At 47.1% G+C, this 22714-nt stretch overlaps 1 protein-coding gene across 2 annotated transcripts in view; it reads left to right on the top strand.

Annotated features, from left to right (window-relative positions):
- Positions 1–22714, top strand: part of LOC149336303 (venom factor-like) — a 102314-nt gene that overhangs the window by 10771 nt on the left and 68829 nt on the right. For both annotated transcript variants that reach the window (XM_089552810.1, XM_089552811.1), the window contains exons 7-15: positions 1908–1992; positions 2906–3008; positions 4356–4592; positions 6902–7081; positions 15438–15563; positions 16621–16686; positions 17377–17571; positions 18721–18870; positions 19133–19262. In XM_089552810.1, coding sequence (XP_089408936.1) covers positions 1908–1992; positions 2906–3008; positions 4356–4592; positions 6902–7081; positions 15438–15563; positions 16621–16686; positions 17377–17571; positions 18721–18870; positions 19133–19262 — 1272 coding nt within the window. The remainder of the gene's footprint in view (positions 1–1907; positions 1993–2905; positions 3009–4355; positions 4593–6901; positions 7082–15437; positions 15564–16620; positions 16687–17376; positions 17572–18720; positions 18871–19132; positions 19263–22714) is intronic.

Genomic DNA, 22714 nt, shown 5'->3' with positions numbered 1-22714 from the left:
TGGAAAGGACATTGAGGTCTCACGTTACCCTATAAGGTTCCTGCCTGTATTGAAAGACTCTGGGATTTCTTGCTGCCGTTAGGAATGATTGGATATTTTAACTTGTGGAAGGGATGCATGATGGGTCTCCATGCAGCATGGCTTTGTTCAGCTAAATATCTGCTCAGAGAACAGTGTGCCTTGGTGTTGGAAGTCTATGCCGTGGAGGGTCACTCTAGTGAATGGTCGCCGTTTCTTGACGCATGCATATCACTCTCGGAATTTTGATGTGCGGGCAGAGTACGGTATATTAAGGCAGGAGAAAGTGTATCGGCATCGCGGAATTCTACTCGTGTATGCAAGGCATCTGACAGGTCTGCGAGATTGATGTCCATGGGATGTAGAAAATTTCCTCGCGGTTTAGCATTCCTGAGCCCGGAATTTTGAGCGAAAGCAGGTTTTTGCAGGTGGAGACCAACGCCACGTATACTCGCCGTCAAAAGTAAATTCAAGGCGACTTTGTCAAAAAAATTTAATTTCTTTAAATGTATAGCATAATTATCCATGTTTGTTGGTTCGCAGTGCTATTCGCAACAATCACAATTAGGCTGCACATGTGTATTCAAGAACGCATGAATTCAGGGGGCAATGATTAAATGTTTTCGTTAATATTGCCTTCCATTTACTTCTGATGTCACCTCTACATGAAAGCGAGATTGTGGTGTCCACTGACCCAGGGAGCCAGTTGCGCGCCTTTCCTTTATCAAAATCAATGGAATCTACAACATTGTCATCGACAACGCCGATGAGTCTACTTGTTTTGATTGGTTTTGTTTTTGAGATGTCTCACATCTTGATGGGCACCTGAACCACAACAATCAATGGAATCTACAACATTGTCATCGACAACGCCGATGAGTCCACTTGTTTTGATTGGTTCTGTTTTTGAGATGTCTCACATCTTGATGGGCACCTGAACCCCGTCATGACACTGCCACCACCCCACAGTACCTTGTCACCCTTATCCAGCGCCACATGGCGACAATTACAGACAGGCTGTTTTATTTCAGCCCACCGTCTCTAATGCTTCCACCCCACCTTTCCTCCTGATTGTAACACCTGTGGCGTGCCCAGATCCACACTTTTCCACTACCTTTGGGAATGTCCTTCCCCAAAGGCAGTACCCCCCATCCCCAATCCCACTCATCCTTCCTGGGAGGCTGCTTTACGGACCGCTCGGCCCAACGGCCAGAAATGGCTGGTGGATCGGGCTTTACGTGAAGCACAAGCCCGTGGACTTCTGGACCAGTAGACCACCCTGGAAGATTTTTTTTGTAATAAAGTTATTTCCATCCAACCACGTCTTAAAGGCAATGGAAAAGGAAGGAATGAGAGAAGTCATCTCGCGTGGCTGCCCCACCTCAATCACTCCTCTACTTGAAGGTGAAATTGCGGCGCCGGTGACCTTGACTTGACTAGGGCACTGAAGTTTTCGCTTAAAAAAAGTTTCTTGAAGCCACAGAGGCAGTGTGTCGGCCTTATGATAGAGGAACAGATGTTCGTTTCCACGACTTCATCAACCACTTTTTCTTTAAGCGAAATTGCGGGGCTATGGCGTTACGATCCTGTCGACCAATCAAGACTTTTCTGTCCCAACGCCGGCAACAGACGGATTTTCCTCCGAATGGCACCGTTAAATTTGTCGCGTTAAAATAGAGTGCATATAATTTCAGCACTATAATAACATTGAATGTTTCGGTCAGTTGTCGGTGTTTAAAATGGCCATTGTCCTCTATCGTTCAAGAACTTCTTCTCCAGAAGGTCAAAAAACTGCAGTAGCCCACTATAGACAACAGTTGTCTTCTTGCATACATGAGTTTGTGCTCCTAACGCGAAGTTTTTTTTTGTTCCAATTCATCCGTGCGCAGTGTTGCCAACGTTCGGCGTTCGTATCGGTGTACCCAAAGTGCTGCTGCCCACTGACAAAAGCTCTCAGCTGGTGGTGGACGCCAGGTAACGCTTCGAGTCACTCGCCTAGCTGAGTTTTGAACTTATATGCGCGAGCTTTGAAGCTTTCTGTTGTTTTGGGGAAACCTTGGCTTTCTCTTTGCAGTTGTATGCGACTGCACTTAAATCGATATTATTTGTAACTGTTTTTACCTTTTGACAATGATGTCTGATGTTCCAGCCGAGAGCGAATTCACATGAAACAGTTATCATACGCTGAGAGCCGGTATAATAATCAAGACAGCGCATCAGCCTGCCCAGCTTAGAAACCTTAGCCCTTGTATAAGGCCAAAACTTGAGCAGCTTTGCTAATCTGTGCTTCCACGAACACCCGTTTTGATATGAGGAACCATAATCAAAGCTTTGATGGTCCGCGCTCAAAGATTCTGAGATGCTTAGACGCTGTTCAGGCTTTCGCGCTTGGGTGATACACAGTAAGTGAACGACTGTGCAGACCATTCAACGCGGAGATTACGAGACTTTTTGCGTTAAAATCACTGTAGAATAAAGAAAAAATAGAATTACATGCGTTGCGCTTTCACCAGGGGCAACATAACGTCTGATAAATTCCAAACACAACGCTTCAGTAATTGTTTACATGCGGTTAACAGCTGCTTAGCACGCCGCCGTTTTCCAACTGGTTACGTTGCCCGTTTAAAATTTTGTTCTATCGCCGCCTTAGCTAGCGGGCTGCAGCTAACAACCGCGATAATTTCGATTATGGCCGCTCTTATTCGTTGCCCATTTGAATTCAGTTTGTTAATGCGCAGCCTTTCCTTGGAGTTTTCTTATTAGCTCTATGGTCGACAGAGCCGCCGTCTGCCAAACGTGTGCTAACGTATATATGCCTTTCGCTCAACTGCTTGTGTTAAGCAAGTAGCTTAACATTTGTAAAGTTATTTTGTTTTTGTTATTACAGATATGTGTACGACAAGCCGGTGAAAGGTACAGCAATCATTAGGGTGTACGTGCGCAACGAAGTGAACCACGACGTTCAATTTGGCTCCAAGCACACTGAGGCGGTACGTGCTGTTGTCAGCAGTTTCCACACAAACAAAACATTCAAAGTTCTCTCTGGCCTGAAGTGCTAACTGACAGCTCGAATAATGCACTTCAGCAAAAGATGTTGCCGGGCTAGTTGGCTAGATACTTTTAATACCATTGAAGGTTATGCGAAAAAAAAGACGACACGAAGACAGAAGACACTGCGCTCGTCCTGTCGTGTCTTCTTTCTTCGTGTCGTCTTTTTTTGCGCATAACCTTTCATGACATTACAAGTCTCAAAAGATGCGAATTTAACTTCGAGGAAACATAGAATACGCATATAGGCGGCCGCTTTACCTGTCCTAAGTGGATTATGAATTCAGTCTTGCATCCTGAACCACGCAACAGAAACAAATCGGAAACTAAACAGCCAGGGAAAGAGACCCAAAAAGGCGTTGACATACGTGTTGATACAATGCGAAAGAAACCAAGCAACAAATAAAACAATGCTATCTTCGTTCTCCCGTTTCTGCGTGTGAAAAAATTATGGCAACAAACAGGAACTTCCTTCGAAGCCGCCATATATGCTGCTTGTGCATGCGTCCTTATCGGTTCGCGTTTCTTGCCTGATGTTCACTTGATATCTTGCTATTATCTTGAAGGCCCTATACATGACAATTTAACAATGAAGCGTGGAAGTAATGCGTTAACGTAAAAAAGGATGCCTGATAACGTTCCTTGTAGAGTGAACGAACAAACGAGGATATCCATGTTGCACAGTAAGTCGTTTCAGTTTTCAGCTGCATGGGGAAAAATAAATGAAATTGCAAATGCAGCGCGTAAAAGTGTCCAAAAAACCTAAAGAGGTTGGGTGTCCTTCCTATGGTCAACCATGGTCATGGAAATATGGCGGTAGTATGCTCACCGTCGATAGTTAACTTCCGAAAATATATTACGGCGTGATGTGTAAAGACGTGAGAGCAGTTCTAATGCTGTTCGCACAAAATGGTACAACCAGTGGACGGTAACGAGTCGCGTGCATCGTCAGCCTCACATCTGACGATGGCAAGCAGATGATGGTAACGAAATGGTGTCATCATTTCGTGACCATCATCTGCATGCCATCGTCAGATGTGAGGCTGACGGCGCAGGCGACCCATTACCATCCACTGGTTCCATTGATAGAGTAGGCGACTTGTTAAATGTTGTGTGACACATTACTCCCTTTACACATCTCGGCGTGCCATTACACATACGTTGGCCTCCTACCAGGTTATGATGCCAACACACGCACTGGTCTAACTCGAGTTACATCACGTGAATGCCTCTTCAATTTTGCTCAGTGTTCAGGGCTAGCTGTAACCCCTAAATGCCTCCGCATGCAGCTATTAGACGGAAAGGTGTACTGGAACCTCAACGTGTCGGAGCTGAAGAACGGGAGCCGCTGGAAGGACTGGGTCACCGGCAACAGACTTTCAGTGCGAGCTTCGGTTGTCGAGGAAGCAACGGCGAAGCAAGAAGCCGTGGTCGACCACTCAGCGATATTCAGCGACTCGTTCTATAGCGTCGGTTTTGAGCACACTCGCCGAGACTACAAACCTGGCACCCGAGTCGTGGTCGTGGTAAGAACATGGCTCCAGAGGAGTTTATTTCGTCAACTTATCGCGTGGCGTCGAAGGAGGTGTAAAAGGAAAAAGTCCCGGCCAGCAGTCATAGTATGCATGGACACTAAATTATTAGCCTGCAATAATTTCATAGTTTCCAAGTAGTGCTCATAAGTGCGTTTTTTTTATTTTTGTGGTCATCATTACTTAGAACTGAATATGTGCTTCAGTGACGTTAGAGTGCCCGATTATACGGCTTTGAAGCAGACGCCTTGAGTTGCATACTTTTAAGGCGAAAACCTTTAATGCCTCATACTGTCGTTAGCAGCCGTGTCGGCAGCCGTGTCGACAGCCGTGTCAGCAGCCGTGTCGGCAGATGTGTTCGCGTTTTGACGGGTGTCCACCGAGATAGACAGTTACTGTGTAATTTTCTTTCCTCAAATACAATTTTCAGTTTCTCCATTATGGCCCCTCTTTCTCTTTCTTCTTTCACTCCCACTTCCTCCCTTCCTGTACTGTGCGGTTCAAGTGTCCACCTAGATGACAGAGAATTACTGCTCCATTTCCTGTCCTCAAAAAGCGTCCCGTTCAAAGGGCAAGGCATCGCGCCGAACGGGTGGTGGTGTTCGGTGGACTGCCTGGCAGCGCTACAACACGCTGTCGCGTTCCACTCCTTAAGGCGAAGCTTAAGCGTCATTAATTAGCAGTTAATTAGTATTTAGTCATTAATAAGTAATAACCCACTAATTAGTAATTTGCCATTTCTTCGTCGTCAGTTATTTGTGACGTCATCCAGGACGTCACCAAAGTGGTGCGGAAAACGCTTTCGCCTCTATGCACTTTAGACAGTCGAAGTGCTCCCTGAATTTTTTATCAAAGGTGTATAGTTGGCATCGGCAATAGTTTCTTTGTACTCAGTTAAATGCACTTTATCCACACGTAAAGTCAGGCACCACAGGTACCTTTAAGACATGAACGGCGATACCAAGTTCTTAGGGCGATATGTGCGTAGTATTAGTGCGTCGCATGTAGCAACCAATTAGGAATACGTTAATTGTCGTGAAACAGTGTCTGGTGCGATCTGTATTATGCAGGCGTTCCTCGTGTACATGTGGTGGTTTCCTGAACTTGGCTATTATAATGGTAATTCTGCTTCTTCTACAGGTTGTTTTACTGGAAGGGACTACACGTGGAATCAGTCATCCCCACCATTTTATAAGACTGGTTTATCTTCTTGTGGACTCTAAGCTTGAATTCACATCGGTTATTTCGAGTTCTATTGGCACTATGCTGAAAGGTGGAATGTTCCTCAGTCACCGCTTTTAATATGGGTACTCAAAAATGCTGAGTAAATGCAACCTCGAGGATTAGGCAACTGAGCGCGAAAAACTGAGTCTTCTTCTATGTCCGGGCAGTCTTACCGACAGCTTTGATTTCTAGAATTAGCATATTGCAAAAAGAAACAATCCGGGCACCAGAAACTTTATTTTTGTGAGTAAACACTTTGTCATACCAATATTGTAATAATCGAGCAGCTGTTACTTTAAAGACTACCTAAATTCATTGATGGTTATACTATTTCAATTTTAGTGTTGTTTCTGGATGCTTTTAATATTTAGTTGCAAATGGGCTTTTGGGTGTGTCTTCCATAAATTAGACTGCTGCTGTTCATGAACGCAACAAATAAAAAAAACCGATCATCATCGACTTCTCTACAGAGTTCCCCAAACTGTTCTGAATTGCTCCTGTCAGGAATATTCAAAAGAAATTCACGCAATGAATAAAGGCTATGCCAGAGCCCAGGCGAGTACCTAATGGGGCTTCGACAATTCGATGACTCTAATATTGTACAAATGGGTCAAGACCACCTGTGTCAGTAAATCTGGTATCCATCTTATAGATCGGTAATTATGCTGTCCGGCAGCCATCCCATCTCAGACACCGCAACATTGCGTCACACATATACCCAGACACCTGCATCGCATGTGGTAACAGTTATTCCTGTCACAGTCCGTAAGTTGAGTGTTACCTGGTGGCAAAGAACAGCGGCTTGCTCTTAGGCCATCTTAACTGCTTTCTTACGTCTGCAACTTTCGGCGTTGCTATTCGACAAACAACGTCCTTTTAGCACAAAAAATTCTCTGAAATATTGCGAACATTGTTTGCAGAAGCACTATGTGGGTTTGAAATAAATAAATTCTCTTTCTGCGCAATGAATTCATAGGTGAGTTGAACCAGCAGTTTTCCCAGAAGTTAGCGAGAACTAATGCGGCCAGGAAACGAGGAAGCATTTGTGGCTGAATTTAATTACTATGCTGCTCGTGCAGGCCGACATCCGCCAAGCAGACGGACAATCAGCGAGCAATGTGGAGGCCCGTATCACGGCGACCACTGACGACGGCAGCAAGGTTACGTTCCCACTTTCAGAAAGGGCGAAATCAAATCAAGATGGGAAAGCCTTCTTTGCACTCAGGGCCCAAGAATCTGCTCAAAGAATAAATGTCACGGTAAGTAACATTCTATTATAAAATATTTTTAATTATTAACTATTGTTATATGAAGTTATCTTCATCAACCTGTTGGACATTACACCAGGGTTCATAATGTTCATAATTTACTGATAGAAAAATCATAATCTACTGATAGAAAAAAAAAAGTGTTTGGCGGCGATGTGAATAACATCTGGTGGCAGTGTTGCAATCTCGGGTATTTGGAACAAAAATAAGAAGTACAAAAAGTGTCGCTTCTAACAGAAAGTTTCTTGATATTCGAATTGGGTTCCTGCAGCTTCGGTATGTTAACCAGCACCGGAATATATTTTTCGCTGTTTAATGCCGGTTTGAGCATAGTAAACGTTGTGGAAGATCTCGAATTTAAGATATTTTGCTACGGTCAACCAGCTTTCTCCATTATACTTTTGTTTGCTCTTTGTCATGCCAAGTTTTCAGCTAAAATTTTCTCGAACGAAATTGACTGCCCTTACTTTAAATTTTTATTTGCTAATAAGATGCATATGTGCGTCCTAATACAAGCATTTAATAAATTATTCACCGTAGTCGCGGAGACAAAGGTAACTGCCCCCCCCCCCCCCCTCCGCTCCCCTATACGTTCTGGTCCGTACGACCCTGCATGCGGGCACCACCTGACGGTGAACACTTGGTGTCGAGACCGGTGCGCTTATAGGAGGATCAGGTACTTTTGTCCCCAATAGTACGTCTCATTAATGCATCTGTTTTTAAAATTATTTTGTTAAGAACCTAAATTCCGAAATAAGGATCCTAAACCTGATTGTATTTCCTCTCTATGCAATTAACGTGCCATTCTATTTACGTTAGCGATATCTCTTATTTACGCCTCTAAAACTTATCACCGGGCTTTCTTGCAAAAGCGATGTGAAAAGAGATATGTTATCTATACTACTGATATTTCCCATCATGCACACAAGTCTGAGATGACGTCGAAGTCCGCATACAAAGATTGGGAATCACACATGGTACTGATAACTTTACAAACAACAGAATCATCGACAAACATACTCAATAAAGGCTGAGTGACAGATGATATATTGTCACGTATATTACGCGCCGCACAGTTGGGGACAGAAAACATTTCCAGACTGCCGAGCGGTCGCAAGCAAGATGGCGAAACACTTCTTTGCCCACTTCTGAGCTGTATCATTGCTACGTCCTCTGCAGCATCGCCTCGATGCGGTCCACTTTCACAGTGGAATCGCGGTTAGACGCGCAAGGTTGAACACAGTTATCACGACACAGAACCGGCGGCACTCAGCCTCAAGTACAAACAGCAGGACGGTCGTGGTACGGCTTCAAACGAACGACGTGCACAACATCCGGATGCAGTGGTCTGCGCGATGGGCGGGCTGGGGTTGCCGGTGAAACTTCATACGTCACGTCGCTAATGCGGCGGAGAATACGGTAATGTCCGAAGTATCGGCGTAGTAATTTTTTAGACAACCCACGGCGACGAACTGGTGTCCAAACCCACACACGGTGGCCTGGCTCGGACGTAACAAATCGCCGTCCGAGATTGTAGCGGTCAGCGTCGACGTGCTGTTGACGGTGTATTCGTTGCCTGGCCAGTTGACGTGCTTCTTCAGCCCGCTGAACGAAATAGGCGACCTCAAGATCAGGTTCTCGGTCGCACTGAGGCTCCACGGGCAACATGGCATCCAAAGAAGTAATAACTGGACGACCAAAGACGAGCTGGAAGGGCGTTAGCCGCGTTGTCTCCTACAGGGCGGTATTGTAAGCGAATGTTACGTATGGGAGAATATGGTCGGTCCCACGTTTTATGCTCCACATCGACATACATGGAGAGCATGTCGGCTAGGGTTCTGTTAAGGCGTTCCACGGTCTGTGATGATAATCGCAGGGGTGCCATGACGCAGCACGAAAAACGTGGCTACTTCGACAGCAGTTCCGTTTGCAAGTAGCGTTGTTTCAGCGTAACGCGTCAAATAATCCGTCGCGACAGCAATCCACCGTTTTCCAGTGGATGACTTCGGGAAAGGGCCGACTAGGTCCATTCCTACTTCTTGGAAAGGCGTCTTCGGAGGCGCTATGGGGTGAAGAAATCCGGCGGGTTTGAAGGGAGGAGACTTACGGCGTTGGCAGTCGCGACAGGTTTTGACGTATGTCCGGACTGATAGAAGTAATCTGGGCCAGCAGTACCTCTGCCGAATCCTTGCTAAGGTACGACTGACTCACAGGTGGCCGGCAGATGGTTTGTCGTGGCAAACGCTCAAGATATATCAGGTCACAGCTGTGACGGGACTACGAGAGAAATGTCACAATGCTGTTTTCAAAGTTGCGCTTGTGGAGGATGCTGTTTTGCAGAGTGAAAAATTGGAGCCCACGATGGAAAACACGAGGAACACGAGCACCATCGCAGCCTTCCACGTACGCCATGAGAAGCGCTAACTGTGGGTCCTCCCTTTGAAGCTTCCCCATATCGGTTACGCTAACAGCACCAAGGGCAGAGAAGTTGTGATGCCAGGTCCACTGGGAAGCCAGGTCCACTGGCGCGCGTGATAAACAATCCTCATCATGGTGCTTTCGCCCCGACTCGTACACGACCGTTACTTCGTGTACGTCGACAGTAAGAGCACAGCCCCAAAAAACATCGAAGAGTCTTTTTGTCAGTGGGGCGTGGGAAACTGGAGCCAGCAGCGGTCCTGTCGGGATCTGGGAAAATACCGCGCGCGCTGACAACATGCCCGAGGAAGCGAAGCTCCTCAAAAGCGAAATAGCTTTTCTCTGGCTTGATTGTAAGTTGCGCACATTGAAGCGCCCGGAGCACTGTGCGCAGCCGCTCTAAGTGTTGCTCGAAGGTGGGCGAGAAAATGACGACATCGTCCAGGTATACGAGGCACATCTGCCACTTGAGCCCAGATAAGACAGTGTCCATCATGCGTTCGAACGTGGCCGGCGCTGAGCAAAGTCCAAACGGGAACACCTTAAATTCGTATAGACTATCAGGCGACACATAAGCAGTTTTCTCGTGATTTCGCCCGTCCACCTCTATCTGCCAGTAGCCGCTCTTGAGGAAGAAAAGAACCTGACATCACGTAGTCTGTCGAGTGCATCATCAATCCTGGGGAGCGGTTAAACGTCTTTGTTGGTGACGTTGTTCAGTTTACGGTAATTGACACGGGTGGCGTGGTCTCGTCCGTCATGATGCGGTGCTTTCCGACAGGCGTACGACCGACCCTGGAGCTTGTGGCAAAACAACCCGCGAAGTCGGTTAGAAGCGCCGAGAGAAGAGCCTTCTGCTCAGGCGCCAAATCCGGATTGATTCTGACGGCCGGAAGGACAGGACATGGTGGGGCCTGGTCTTGAGGGCTTGTCTCCAGGGCGCACACTTGAGGCACCACGGCGAAGTCATGCAGGAAGGCGACAGCCGTGCCCTTGGCGAAGTGCTGCAACTCGTTGACAAAATTTGTAAGGAGCACACTAGCGCAACCGTCTTGTAGTTGGATGAGCCTGCGAGCGACGGCTACTCTCTTCTCGAGCAACAGGGTTACGTGGCTATCAGAGATACCCTCGTAGTAGTGGAATAAGTCATTCCTCTCGAGAACTAGCACACTGGACCGGGGTGGCACCATTACGTGGTCGTCCACAAGTCGCAGAACATTGAAGCGTGAATTGTCTGTGTCAGTGCGCGCCACAGCCCGTTTCGTCGAGAACGTGACCAGTGCTTCGTGGTGGTCAGTGACAGCACCGTTCGTCTGCAGAAAGTAGAGACCGAGGATCAATTCTCTCGAACACTCACGGAGGACTATGTATTCGCCGGCGCACACAAAACCACGGATATAGACACGAGCTGTGCACCTGCCGGCGGGGATACTTAGGTAACTCCCAGCAGTGCAAATGCTAGGCCCCGACCACTACACCGTCAAAACATTCTTCAGTTCTAAGGCAAGGGCAAGGCCCATGACAGAATAATCGGCACCAGTATCCGGAAAAGCGGTCACTCGACTCCATCAATTTTAACGCACAAATCGGATGTAGCGCGTCGGATGCTGTCGCCACTTGCTGCCAGAGAAACATCTCGCGTGGTAGTGGCGTAGGAGGATGTTCACAAGTCCCAGCATCAGCGGCCTTGCCTCCAGAGACCACTGGAATCAGTTTTCCCGGCGTGGACTGGGAGAAGGCGTCCGGAGTAGCCTGCGGCTTGACGGGGGCATGGAGAACGGTAGCGTCTCGGCGACGGGGATCAAGCCTCCTGGTCGCCTGATGTGATGTGGTTCTGGCGCGACTACTGATGATATGTTATCTCGTGCGGTCGTTCGCCGTTCTGTGGGCACGGGTTGTCCGGCGCGAAACCACGCAGGCCCACGCGGTTGTATGGGCACGCCCTATAGAGGTGACCCGCCTATCCACAGTGATAGCAGAGGGGCCGACGATCCTGGGCACGCCACACTTCACTCTTTCGCGGTCGCTGGTAGGTTGGCGGATCGTGGCCACGGTGGGAGCTCGGCGAGAGCCCTGCTGGAGTCGCGGCAGTGACGTGGAACCCAGAGGCCTGGCATAGGACGGACGCATACGTGGGCCTTGCATCATGCTGGCGAGGAACCTCGGAAATTTGGTGCTGTTGTTCTGCCAGGCGCACCTAGGCCCGGACGACTTCACTCAGTGGCGTGAAAGATGGCGTCTTGGACGGCATGCGGAAGGCCTGCAGTTCCTCTCTGACGTCAGATCGGACCAGCTCGCGTAGAAAGGTAACGTCGATACCGGAAGGCATAGAAATGGGTTAGGCCCAAAGGTGTTGACGGCGCTATTCTACTGGCGGGCTCGCTGTTCCAGCGTCTTCTCCATAGTGGCCGCCTCGGTGAGGAACTCTGCCACAGTGCGCGGTGGGCTGCACACGAGTCCTGCGAAGAGCTCTTTCTTGACACCCCGCATGAGGTGGCGAAGCTTCTTGTCTTCCGTCATGTTGGGTCCGCGCGTTTAAAAAGGCGGGTCATGTCCTCGTAGTACATGCGTACACTGTCGTTGTGGCGCTGGTTGCGCGAGTGTAGCACAGCTTCTGCTCGCTCTCGACGGTCTGCATTTGGGAAAGTGGCTATGATGTGGCGGCAGAAGGCTTCCCAGGATGTAAACGAAGCTTCATGGTTTTCGAACCATGTCCGAGCCTACTCTTCAAGCGCGAAATAGATATTGTGGAGCTTATGGTCGTCGCTCCAGCCATCGAAACGGGCCACACGCTCGAAGATCTCGAGCCAATCCTTGGCGTCCTCGAATACGTCGCCATGAAACGACGGGGGTGTTCGTGGCTGGTGACAGAGGATGTGCGCCGGGAGCCTGGTCTCAGTTGCCATGGCCACTGGTGCCTCCGAAGACCGAGGTTGCGTCGCCCTGGTTGCATCCGGAAGGAGTCCGAATTGACGCTCCACGGAGGCGGCGGCCGTGGCGCTGGTGAACTGGGGTGAGATCCGTATTGGTCGGTAACCTGCGCGGGTCTGGAAGCGTGCCCGGCTCCTCCACCAGATTTGTCACGAATATTCCGCGCCGCACATTTGGGGACAGAAAACTGTTCCAGACTGCCGAGTGGTCGTTGTTGTTGTTGTTGTTGTTAGCCTTCGAAAAGATGGTGTATAGCCACACTGGGGGATCGGACACAAGCACGATGGCGAAGCACTTTTGCTTTCTCCACTTCGGAGCTGTATCAATATCATTTATGTATAACAGAAACAGAAGACCAGACAGTTAGCCTTCACGTAGCTGGAGCGTATTGCTAAGTATAACCGTACAGGGTTACAGCCTGTCTCCGCAAGCACGAATGAAAGGTGGGGTGGCGAGAGCTGCAGTGAGAAAGACGCCGACTGAGCCTTTAGGTTGTCAGAAGAGGCCGATAACAACAACACTAGCGCGTCCTACCGTGACGTAGGCGTAGTGGACAACTTCGTGCACTGAAGTATATGGGGACTAGAGGGAGCCACCATAGCTGAGCAGAAGTTGGGACAGTGTTCCCCATGACCAGACTTTCTCAGTGGAAAAATGTGCACGTTTGGGGTCAAGCTTTGATGGGCACGAGAACCGAAAGCGGGCAGCGTGGACTTGTGTGTGCGAAAGAACACGCAGAGCGCCGCCAAAGCGTCTTATTAGTGAACAGATGAATTGCTGCGGAAATCGGCATCGGAAGGAGCGCGGCGAGTACGGCGAGGTGCGCGAACAGAAAAGCACAGGGACATGCGGATTGCATAGTGTTCCCGGCAGGAGGTACGAACGGAAGAAGGCTGTCTGCACAAATATCGGAAGGACAGACAAAAAGACGGTTCGATGGACCGCGCAGTAGAAAAAACAGCGACAGCAGCAAACACAGCTGCCTCTGGGATGATCTGTAGTAAGAAAGCGATGGTAGTTGCTACTTTTCCACCTTTTGTTCCCATTGTTTAAGAATTGCAGTTTTTTTTCCTATGGTTAGCTGTTCTTGCAGCAGTAAGTGGATGATGGATACTTGGCGGGTTTTCAGACGTTCTACCTGGTCCATAGTGTATTCACCGATGCCAATGAAAACAGGAGGCAGTTATGAAGAGTAAGAGAGCGCGGAAAATAACAAACGCTCTACGGGTGTCCAACTTTCAGCGATCGGTGCACTCTCAAAACTGGTGAATCCAGTCGTAACCACAACGCGCGTGATCCCCCATTACAAAAATTACCTGTGGTTCAACGCGGCTGAACTAAGTAAGATGAGCGAAAGCTCTTTTAAGGTAACCACATCGAGGTTATCACACGCCACATTGTCTTATGCAGAGAACAGCACGTCATGCTATTCCCGGCAGTTGCGAGAGTGTCGTCGGCTCCGCATACGCTGCTGTGGCGAGGAGCAGCCAGTCACGTGATTCGATAGGTGCAAGGCGAGCGAGCGCCGTCGGCTCAACGCGCCCAACTGTGGCGAGGCGTGGCAAATCACGTGGCATGACGTCAGAGCCAAACGTCCGCTCCTCCTGGTTTGGATGTCAAATTTCATAGCCATATGACCTTCAGCTTTGTACGGGAGGAGTAGAGCGTTCGCTCAAGTAATCATTGTCACCATCAGACCACCTACGCTCACTGCAGAACAATGACCTGTACTATCGATGCTCTAAGCCGCCGCAGTGGCTGGGTGGTTATGGCGCTTGGCTGCTGGCCCGAAAGATGCGGGTTCGATCCCGGCCGCAGCGGTCAAATTTCGATGGAGGCGAAATTCTAGAGGCCCATGTACAGTGCGATTTCAGTGTACGTTAAAGAACCCCAGTTGGTCGAAATTTCCGGAGCCCTTCATAACGGCGTCCCTCATAACCTGAGTCGCTTTGGACGTTAAACCCCCGTAAACCCACAAACCCAAACGCGATGCTCTATGAACCCAGTCTTGCGTCACCTGCGGCCACACTATCGTTTCAGACTACCTAAGCTCGTCTATACAGGTACTGTCTGCCGGTCCTCATACCCAAACCTATAACAAGGAACGTGGAATTTAGCGATCTATTGTCAATGGATACAAACCTGAACCAAAACTCCTTTAGATTGCGAACATTCAGGACTTCAAAAAGGCAGCACATCGTCAGAAACAATCGCACCCCGCCCTCTCCAAAGGAGCAGGGGTCGCTGTCTGTGTTGTTGAACTTTTGACGTCATGAAAACTGAAAACTCCCGCCTTGCATGTCCACTAAATGCGCTACGCACGCATTTCTGCATGGGACCTGAATACTGTTCAATCTTGGTGCACAGGCCGCAACGTGCAAGAATGCATCGACACTATAAAAATGAGAGAAAATCTGCAAACATTTCGAGTCATGTGTGCAAAAATGAACGCAGGGTAAATTTTTGAAGATGGACCCCTCCGCTTTACACAGTAGCTCTGGCACTTCTCTGGCCAGTTCGCGTTTCATGTCCCTTTTTTTAGGGGGAGGGGAGGATTAGTGCATTGAAATTCGGAGATGTGCTCATTTGTGTAATATTGCGTCCTTATAGCCTAACTCAGTCAAAAAAAATGAACCAACACCATGAACGCAATGTTTAGTCACGGTATGAGGAGAGGAAGTGTCCAGAGAACTTGAATAATTAACGCCTTGAAAAATGTGATTTTTCGTTTGTGCAACCCTGACATTCTTCGCAGTTAAATGCAAAAATTTAAAGTTTGCTTCGGACATCAATTTGGGCCTGAAGGGGCGACGCGCAAAAGCCGCACTGAGCACAGGAATATCCACTTTGACGTCATCAACTTGACCTGGCTAAATGTGGCATGATATTGGAAAGAAGGCGACATATTAACGCAAAAATGCACCGCAATTTACGAGACCTCGAAAACTCGTCAAGCGTGTTGCGCTTGTGATCACCAGGTGTGTCTTTCTTCGTCCAGGTCTCTACCATCAAGCGGGACCCGCACGAGTCGGAGGCTCGTGCCTCGACGGTTCTGGTCAGGTACGCGTCGCCGGCCGACGTCTTCGTCGTCATTGAGCAGGACATCTCGCAAAAAACTTACCACGTGAGTGGAAGCTGCTTCCCTCAAAGAGGCACTGAAGACAACTTATTCTATTCTTGTTCTGTGTGAATATTGATTGCTTGGGATTTTGTGGCCACGTTGGTGTATTTTCGGCGGCAAAGCACGCGTTTAATACTGAAAAAATATGATTATGACAATTGCATGCAAAACCGAAACCACGCGACCAACAGCATCCAGTGTGCTTAGCTCTAAGTTTGCAGTTGAGCCTTCCTTTGACGATGGTAGTTGACATTTTGTTAAGTCATTTTTCTTAGCAACAAGTTCACTATGCTTTCAATTGTTTTTCATCGCCATGGTATTCGACATCTTCACTGCTCTTCAGGAGTAAAAATGGCTGAGGCGTCCGTGAACTCAGGCAGGGGGATTTAAACTAAGGAAATGTACCGGGTGCGGTGGCAGGGACTTGCGCAGGGCAAGAATGTACTTAACTGGCAGTAAACGGGAGAGGCTTTGAAATGGGATTGACGTGACCTGACTGATGATAAAGGTGGTGGTGGTGTTGGTGGTGACGGGTACAGGGCAATTTCTAGAGCGCAAAAGAAATGCCTACAGCTAAATGCGGCGCCCCCGCGTTCATCATCGTTATCAGCACCAGTCTGACTACCCGCAGTGCAAGGGAAAAGCCTCTCCCATATCCCTCGAATGAGCTAGTACCACGCCAGCCGAGGCCACCCTAACCCCGAATTCATCTCCGGTGTTCATATCCCGTCATTTGAGATTTGATAGAGAGGGCCTGGAAAGCCGGCTTTCTCGAGAATGTCTCAATTTGCTTGCCTTGTCTGTGTCTCGGTGTAGCCTAATGTTTTGCTCTCCGCGGCGTGCAATAAACATCGCTGTCATTTGTTTTATCTTGTGAATGGCGAAAAGAGGCAAACTTCTGTTGTGGAGACACTGAGAATTCTAAGCTCAGCTCAGGAACATTGCATGATAAGTTAACCAACGCTTAAGCTAACTTAAGCTAACTTGGACTACCTTGGCGCCATGAGTACTTTACTGAAGACCAACTTGCGTCTTTTCTTTTTTATGGGAATACACGCAGGAAGACGACCAGTTCGACAAGAGCATCGTGGTGTCCCCCAACGACATCGACACGGTTTATTACCAGGTAGGTTGTTAAGGGCTGTAACTAAATGTGAATTATCACCTCTTTATATTAGTCGTCGCAGCGCCACACTGTCGCTGTACCACAAGTTCTATTACTCATCACTTAATCGTGCCCCTTACATCAAGCCAGCATCATACATTTCTCACCACACTACCTACAAGCTCCAAGTTTTTCGTCCGCATGCCCGAACTGTTAATTTTCAGCCTCCTTCTTCCCACGTTCAGCTAAAGATTGTAACGGTCTTCTATAACCTATAGTCCACTTGTCCACTGCCATTTGCTGAAAATTTAAAAATCCTTTTTTTTTATATGAGTACACGTCGCAGTGTCATTTTCCTTTTCCGCTAGTTCCACCCCTTAGGTAATGCACCCCCCCCCCTCCGACGAGAAGTTTTTAAGGAAGTAAAGTGAAAATGAAATGAAAATCGCGATTTTCAAAAATTCCACGTAAAGGTAGTAAAAAAACCAGGGAGACATTGCTGCGCAGCTCGGACCCTGAGCTCCATTCCTGCTCGTCCAACTGGCTGAACAGCGACGAAACGCAAAATGATACAGAACGTCACTTTTGCACTAGCCAAGGAGTTTACGAAAGCTTCGACGTGATTTCTGTGCCAGCGATTACATTTCCAGTGGGAACCGTAACACGGTCACAGTGTTGGGGCCACTCTGGTAACGATGACCTTCTGCGCAGGTAACCAGCCGTGGCAAGATTTTAGCCTACGGCACAGCGCAGAGGACAACGAGCTCAATCCGGCATATAAGATTCCCGGTGACGGAAAAGATGTCACCAAAGTTCCGCCTGCTTGTCTTCGCCTTCCACAAGGGACACGTGGTGGCCGACTCTCAAGACTACAGTATGGACGAGGAGTGCTCTTCCGAATCAAACGTGCGTGCCTCTGTGACGTCCTGGCGCCATGAATTTCTCTTGCAGTGCGTTTGGTTATCGTATCGAAATTCAGCTTTAGGGAGTAAAACCCAGCTTCTTGTGGAGTTTTGCTCAATGAAGTGATTTCTGCGATAACCAGGCTACGGAAGCGTTGGCCTAGGGGCTAAGGAATGCGCCTCGCAATCTTAAGGCGCCGAGTCCACCCGAGTCTTGAGGCGCCGGATACCCACCTGTTTTGCGATAGGTACAAGGTTTTTGTCGGCCTAATTTCTCCGTTGAGCTAAAGGGAAATGCTTTAGGAAAAGCTGTTTAGCCTGTCCCCTCTTTAACGGAACGCCAGTCCCCGAGTGAGCGAAATCCGTCCTGAGTGGTCAAGCTCATTGTGGCCTTTCTGTTTCTTCGCAAATTAAGACAGCCCCGGGTGAATCCGGACTTTCCCAATACCGCATTGATACTCTGAAGAGAACTTCTTTCGAAGGGTCCCTTGCAGTAGTGACAGCCGAAACTGCACGGCTATTGAGACACGTTGTTTAAAACGTATGGACACTATCTCTCTCCCAAAGTGCAAGGTAGCCTTCCGGGAACTGCCTGCTAAGCCTCCCTTTCTTTTCTTCCTGCCGACTCGTTCTCTTGTTTAAATAAGATTAGAGCTGTTTCTATGCCTTCGATAGCCGTGAGTGCGTTGAGTTTCGTCGTCGAATATGGAAAAAATGCTCTTTTTTAATTTCCGCTCTTAGAAGATGGTTACAAAAAGGCACTTGGACGTCATACGCTGTTATAAGATAGAGAGTGCAGTGGTGCAGCGCATATGCCGTGCAGATGCCTTCAGAGATAGAGAGCGAGTTGGGAGGAGATTGAAAGACAGAAAGTGAAAGAGGAAAATTATGAACTTGGTCCCCTTGGCGTTGTAAAACGTGATAGGGATACAGGGTGGCCTGCATGGCAGCCGAGTTATTCTAGCGTGACACTAGTTGTCCTTGTAATTCGTTTCTTAATTAAGCCATAGATAGGGTAAGTAGAGCAAAGATTTCCTGAGGCATCCGGGTAATAAAAATATTTAAAATAGTTTCTATTTTCACTATAGTTTTCATCAGCTCTAAACTGGGCTTTGGATGAATATTTGTTTACGACTACGTGTCATTACTCCAGATAACGGTGAACACCGACCTGAACGAAAAGGAACCCGGCGTTCAGGGGAAGATTGTTATCAAGGGAAAGCCCAACACAGCGGTGGGCCTCCTAGCCGTGGACAAAGCCGTCTATCTCCTCAGCGACGCCGGTCTGCTCACGAGGGATAAGGCAAGTGAGAAAATATTACCGAAGAAAAGAATATTGAATCGATTACAAACTTCTACCCCCCCCCCCCCCCCCCCCTTCCCATAGCTTACTCGCTTTTTACTCCCATATAGGTATATTCATGTTTAGAGTGTATTCATTTTGCGTTTCGTCAAGTTTGCGCTGTTTTGCGCCATTATGATTCGGCACCGACTAGCCCAAACTTTTCCATTTTTAAAGAGTGAAATATAAGAAGTTGTGGGGCTCACACAGTTGTGTACTGCAGCTTTTCAAGAAACTTCGCTCGCACGACCTCAGCTGTGGTCCTGGTGGAGGCATCACTTCGGACGAGGTCTTCGCCGACGCAGGTGTCGTGCTCATCTCTGCCGAAAATGGGAACGACGTCACCATGACAGGTAAGTCGGGAAAGGAAACCTTTGTATCAAACGAGCAGTTCCGACTTTCATTTCACGATATGTTGTTTCGTTTCGATGTGCTGTTGCCATAGGTTTCCGCCAGGCCCATCGTCACAGTATTTCATGTGGTTCTGTTACCGTGTGTTTTGGCGCATGATGGCCTCAGTTCCTTATGCGCCAATAGAACCGAATGTAATGGCTGACTTAGCCTAAATTTCATGCTGTTTAATGCTGTTGCTTACTGTCCTTTGAGGGTCTCTGCTTTCTGACGGCACAAGAGTAAAACAGACGGCAAGCTCTCCTTTTTCAGGGAAGGCGAGGTTCGCAGAATCTATGAAGAACTTATGCTGCGTTCGTTATCGTCTTCGTCTCGTGGTCTTAAAAATGTCATCTGGTGCCTTCGAAAGTGAGGCACAGTTCGGTAGACACGTAAAAACCAAATCGGTACGTAGTAAATGTTACAGGCGAAGCTTCCAGCTTTTATGTTTGAAGGTTTTTGGCAAAATTCTGTGTCTATGAGGTCGTAAATTAGCTGGACTTTGGGTCGAAGAAACGTGCTTACTAGCAAAGCAATTTTCTCTTTCACCTGCACTAGTATAATATGAATATTTCGCCCAGCGTCCTGAAAATTCGCAGCGAAAGGTTTAGAGCCGATGGTGTTCTTTAACTAAAAGTTATAAACACCCATGTCAATTGAAAGTAGAGAATATTTCAGAATACTCTTGACAGCGTCAAGGTAGCTTGAGTGCTGTGGTTGCCAAAAGTAAAAATGCAGTGCTCTACTTTTCAACTCTTCCTCGCAAATGTTGCCACTCACGCAGTTCGTTCATAGTATTTTAAGCACGGTAGTGTAAACCCTGTTGAACATCATTATGGCATCGCGGAGCTCTAAATTATGAGCAGTTGGCATCAACTTCCGATCATCTTCCAATCTTTATGTCTATTGAGCATATTGTTAACACCAACAGACACTCAAGACAACCTTTCCAGTACCGTGTAATCAACCCAGAAAAGCTGTCATCCTTTCGCACCCGCTTAACCGGCTTTAATTGGGCCGATGTACTTGAGATGAGAAACCCTGAAGAAGCTTACGATAAATTAATGGAAAAAATTACTGATGCCTATTACGACTGCTTTCCACTTGTTACACTAAAACGACCTAAAAAGGCTCGCAAGCCATGGGTTACCACCGACATGCTAAAGCTTATTAGAAAACGAGATCGACTGTATGCTAAGTTTCTGCAAGCCAGGAACCTTGACACATTAAAAACTTATAAAGAGTACCGAAACTTTGTCAACAAAGAACTACGTGCAGCTAAAAGGAATTATCACGAAAATCTTTTCAACTCCTCGACTGGCCGATCAGAGGACATATGGAGGATATTGAGTCTTTTGACCAGAGTGCCACCCGAAACAGTCTCGAAAGTAACGTTAGATAATGTAGAATTAACCGGAGTTGACCTAGCCAATGCTTTTAACGATTACTTCCTTTCTGTTGCACAGGCACGAAACACAACTGCTAATTACAGTTACATGGAGCAAAGTACCGGCCACAGTATGTTTTTGAAGCCCGTCACTATTGATGAAGTTATTGCAGCGTTTGTATCGCTGAAAAATAGTAAGTCAGAAGATGCCCTTGGTCTTCAAATCACACCAGTTAAATATGTTATAGATGCAATAGCACCCTATTTGATGCACATTTTTAACGCCTGCCTGTCGCTCGGTCTGTTCCCGCCTAGCATGCAAACCGCAAGGGTTACCGTGATCTATAAAAAAGGAAACCGAGATGAATTATCAAATTATCGTCCTATTTCTATTCTTCCTGTCATTTCCAAAGGATTCGAAAAATTAATTCTGCAACGCTTGATGGCTTTTTCTGACAAATATAACATTTTAACTCCGGCTCAGTACGGTTTCCGAAAAAATAAATCAACCGAGTTAGCTTTGCTTGCTCAAAAGGAGCTGATATCACAGAATTTTGAAAATAAAAATATCGTGTTAGGCCTCTTTTTAGATTTCACGAAAGCCTTTGATCTCATCAATCACCGCATCCTGCTTAAAAAGATGGAATACTACGGTTTTCGCGGCAAAGTTTTTTCTTTAATATCTTCTTACTTACAGCATCGCACACAATTTGTCGATATTCATAGACAACGCTCAGCTATTAAACCAGTAGTTTCGGGTGTCCCTCAGGGGAGTATATTAGGGCCCTTCCTGTTTCTAATTTATGTCAATGAAATTGTTAATATTGACAAATCTGCTGACTATATTATATACGCCGACGACACAAGTGTGTTTTTTTCTGGACAATCGAGCATCAATTTAGCCGATCGTGCAAACAGGACACTGGGACATATAAATACTTGGGCGACGGAGAATGATTTAAAGATCAACGTTGCAAAGACAAAAGCAGTGATCTTTCATCCACGTCAAAAAGATATTTCTATTCCATCCCTTGCAATAAACAACACTACAATTGAAGTGGTTCCCCATTTTAAAACACTAAGGGTCATTTTTTCAGAAAATATGTCGTGGGACGACCACATTACATACCTTTCCGGGAAGCTCTCGCGTACGACTGGCTATTTGCGTCGCTACTGTTCATCTTTTCCTACATCAGTTAACGTATTGTTATACAATTCCCTTTTTTCCTCGGTTATGAATTATGGCGCGCTTGTCTGGGGAACCACAACGCTTGATAATATTAATAAACTTTTGCGTTTACAAAAACGTGCTATCCGCATTATTGCAAAAGTCCCTCGTTACTCACACACAGCCGAATTGTTTAAGAAATTTAACATAATCAGTATAGAGTCTTTATATTCATATAGACTAATCCCTCACTACAAATCAGAAAAAATTAAACACGACAATTCTTTAGCAGTGCTAGCCGCACTTGCTGCGAACTATCCTGTGTATTGTACACGAAATCCGGAAAAATGGAAAGTGGATGTATGCCGCACAAATTACGGGAAACAAATGTTGAAATATCGTCTGCCAGCTATCCTGAACGAACTATCCGGTGATGATAACCGAGACGTCCTCAACAAATCGTTCAGGGATCTACGCAGCATGTTTCTGTAATCAAAAGAATTGTACGTGGCGATAAAGTGAATTTCTTTGTTTTTGTTTGTGAAATAAGCACTGTTACAGAGATGTGTGTTATTTTGTTGTTTTTTCTTCCCTTCACTTTCGTGCCGTGCATTTTTTGATACTTAGCCAGCTTTGTGCACTACATTTTTTTTCTTTTTCTTTTTTTCATGATCCGGACACCTAAAGTTTTGTTTGCCTTTCGTTTTCTGCCTAGTGGGCAGCTGCTTTTTCTGCGTTTTCTGAAAATTCACTGCCTGTATTTGAAACATTCCGCGTATTCCACTGTATGCCTTGTAAGGGGCACGGACCTCGTCAAGCCACCTTTGGCTTTTTGTCCGTGCCCCTAAGCATCTCAGGAT

This window comes from Amblyomma mixtum, chromosome 7 (genome assembly GCF_055824585.1).
Source record: "Amblyomma mixtum isolate Tamu chromosome 7, ASM5582458v1, whole genome shotgun sequence".
Taxonomy (NCBI): domain Eukaryota; kingdom Metazoa; phylum Arthropoda; class Arachnida; order Ixodida; family Ixodidae; genus Amblyomma; species Amblyomma mixtum.
The sequence above is the reverse complement of the archived record's forward strand: the minus strand, read 5'-3'. Positions and strand labels throughout refer to the sequence as shown.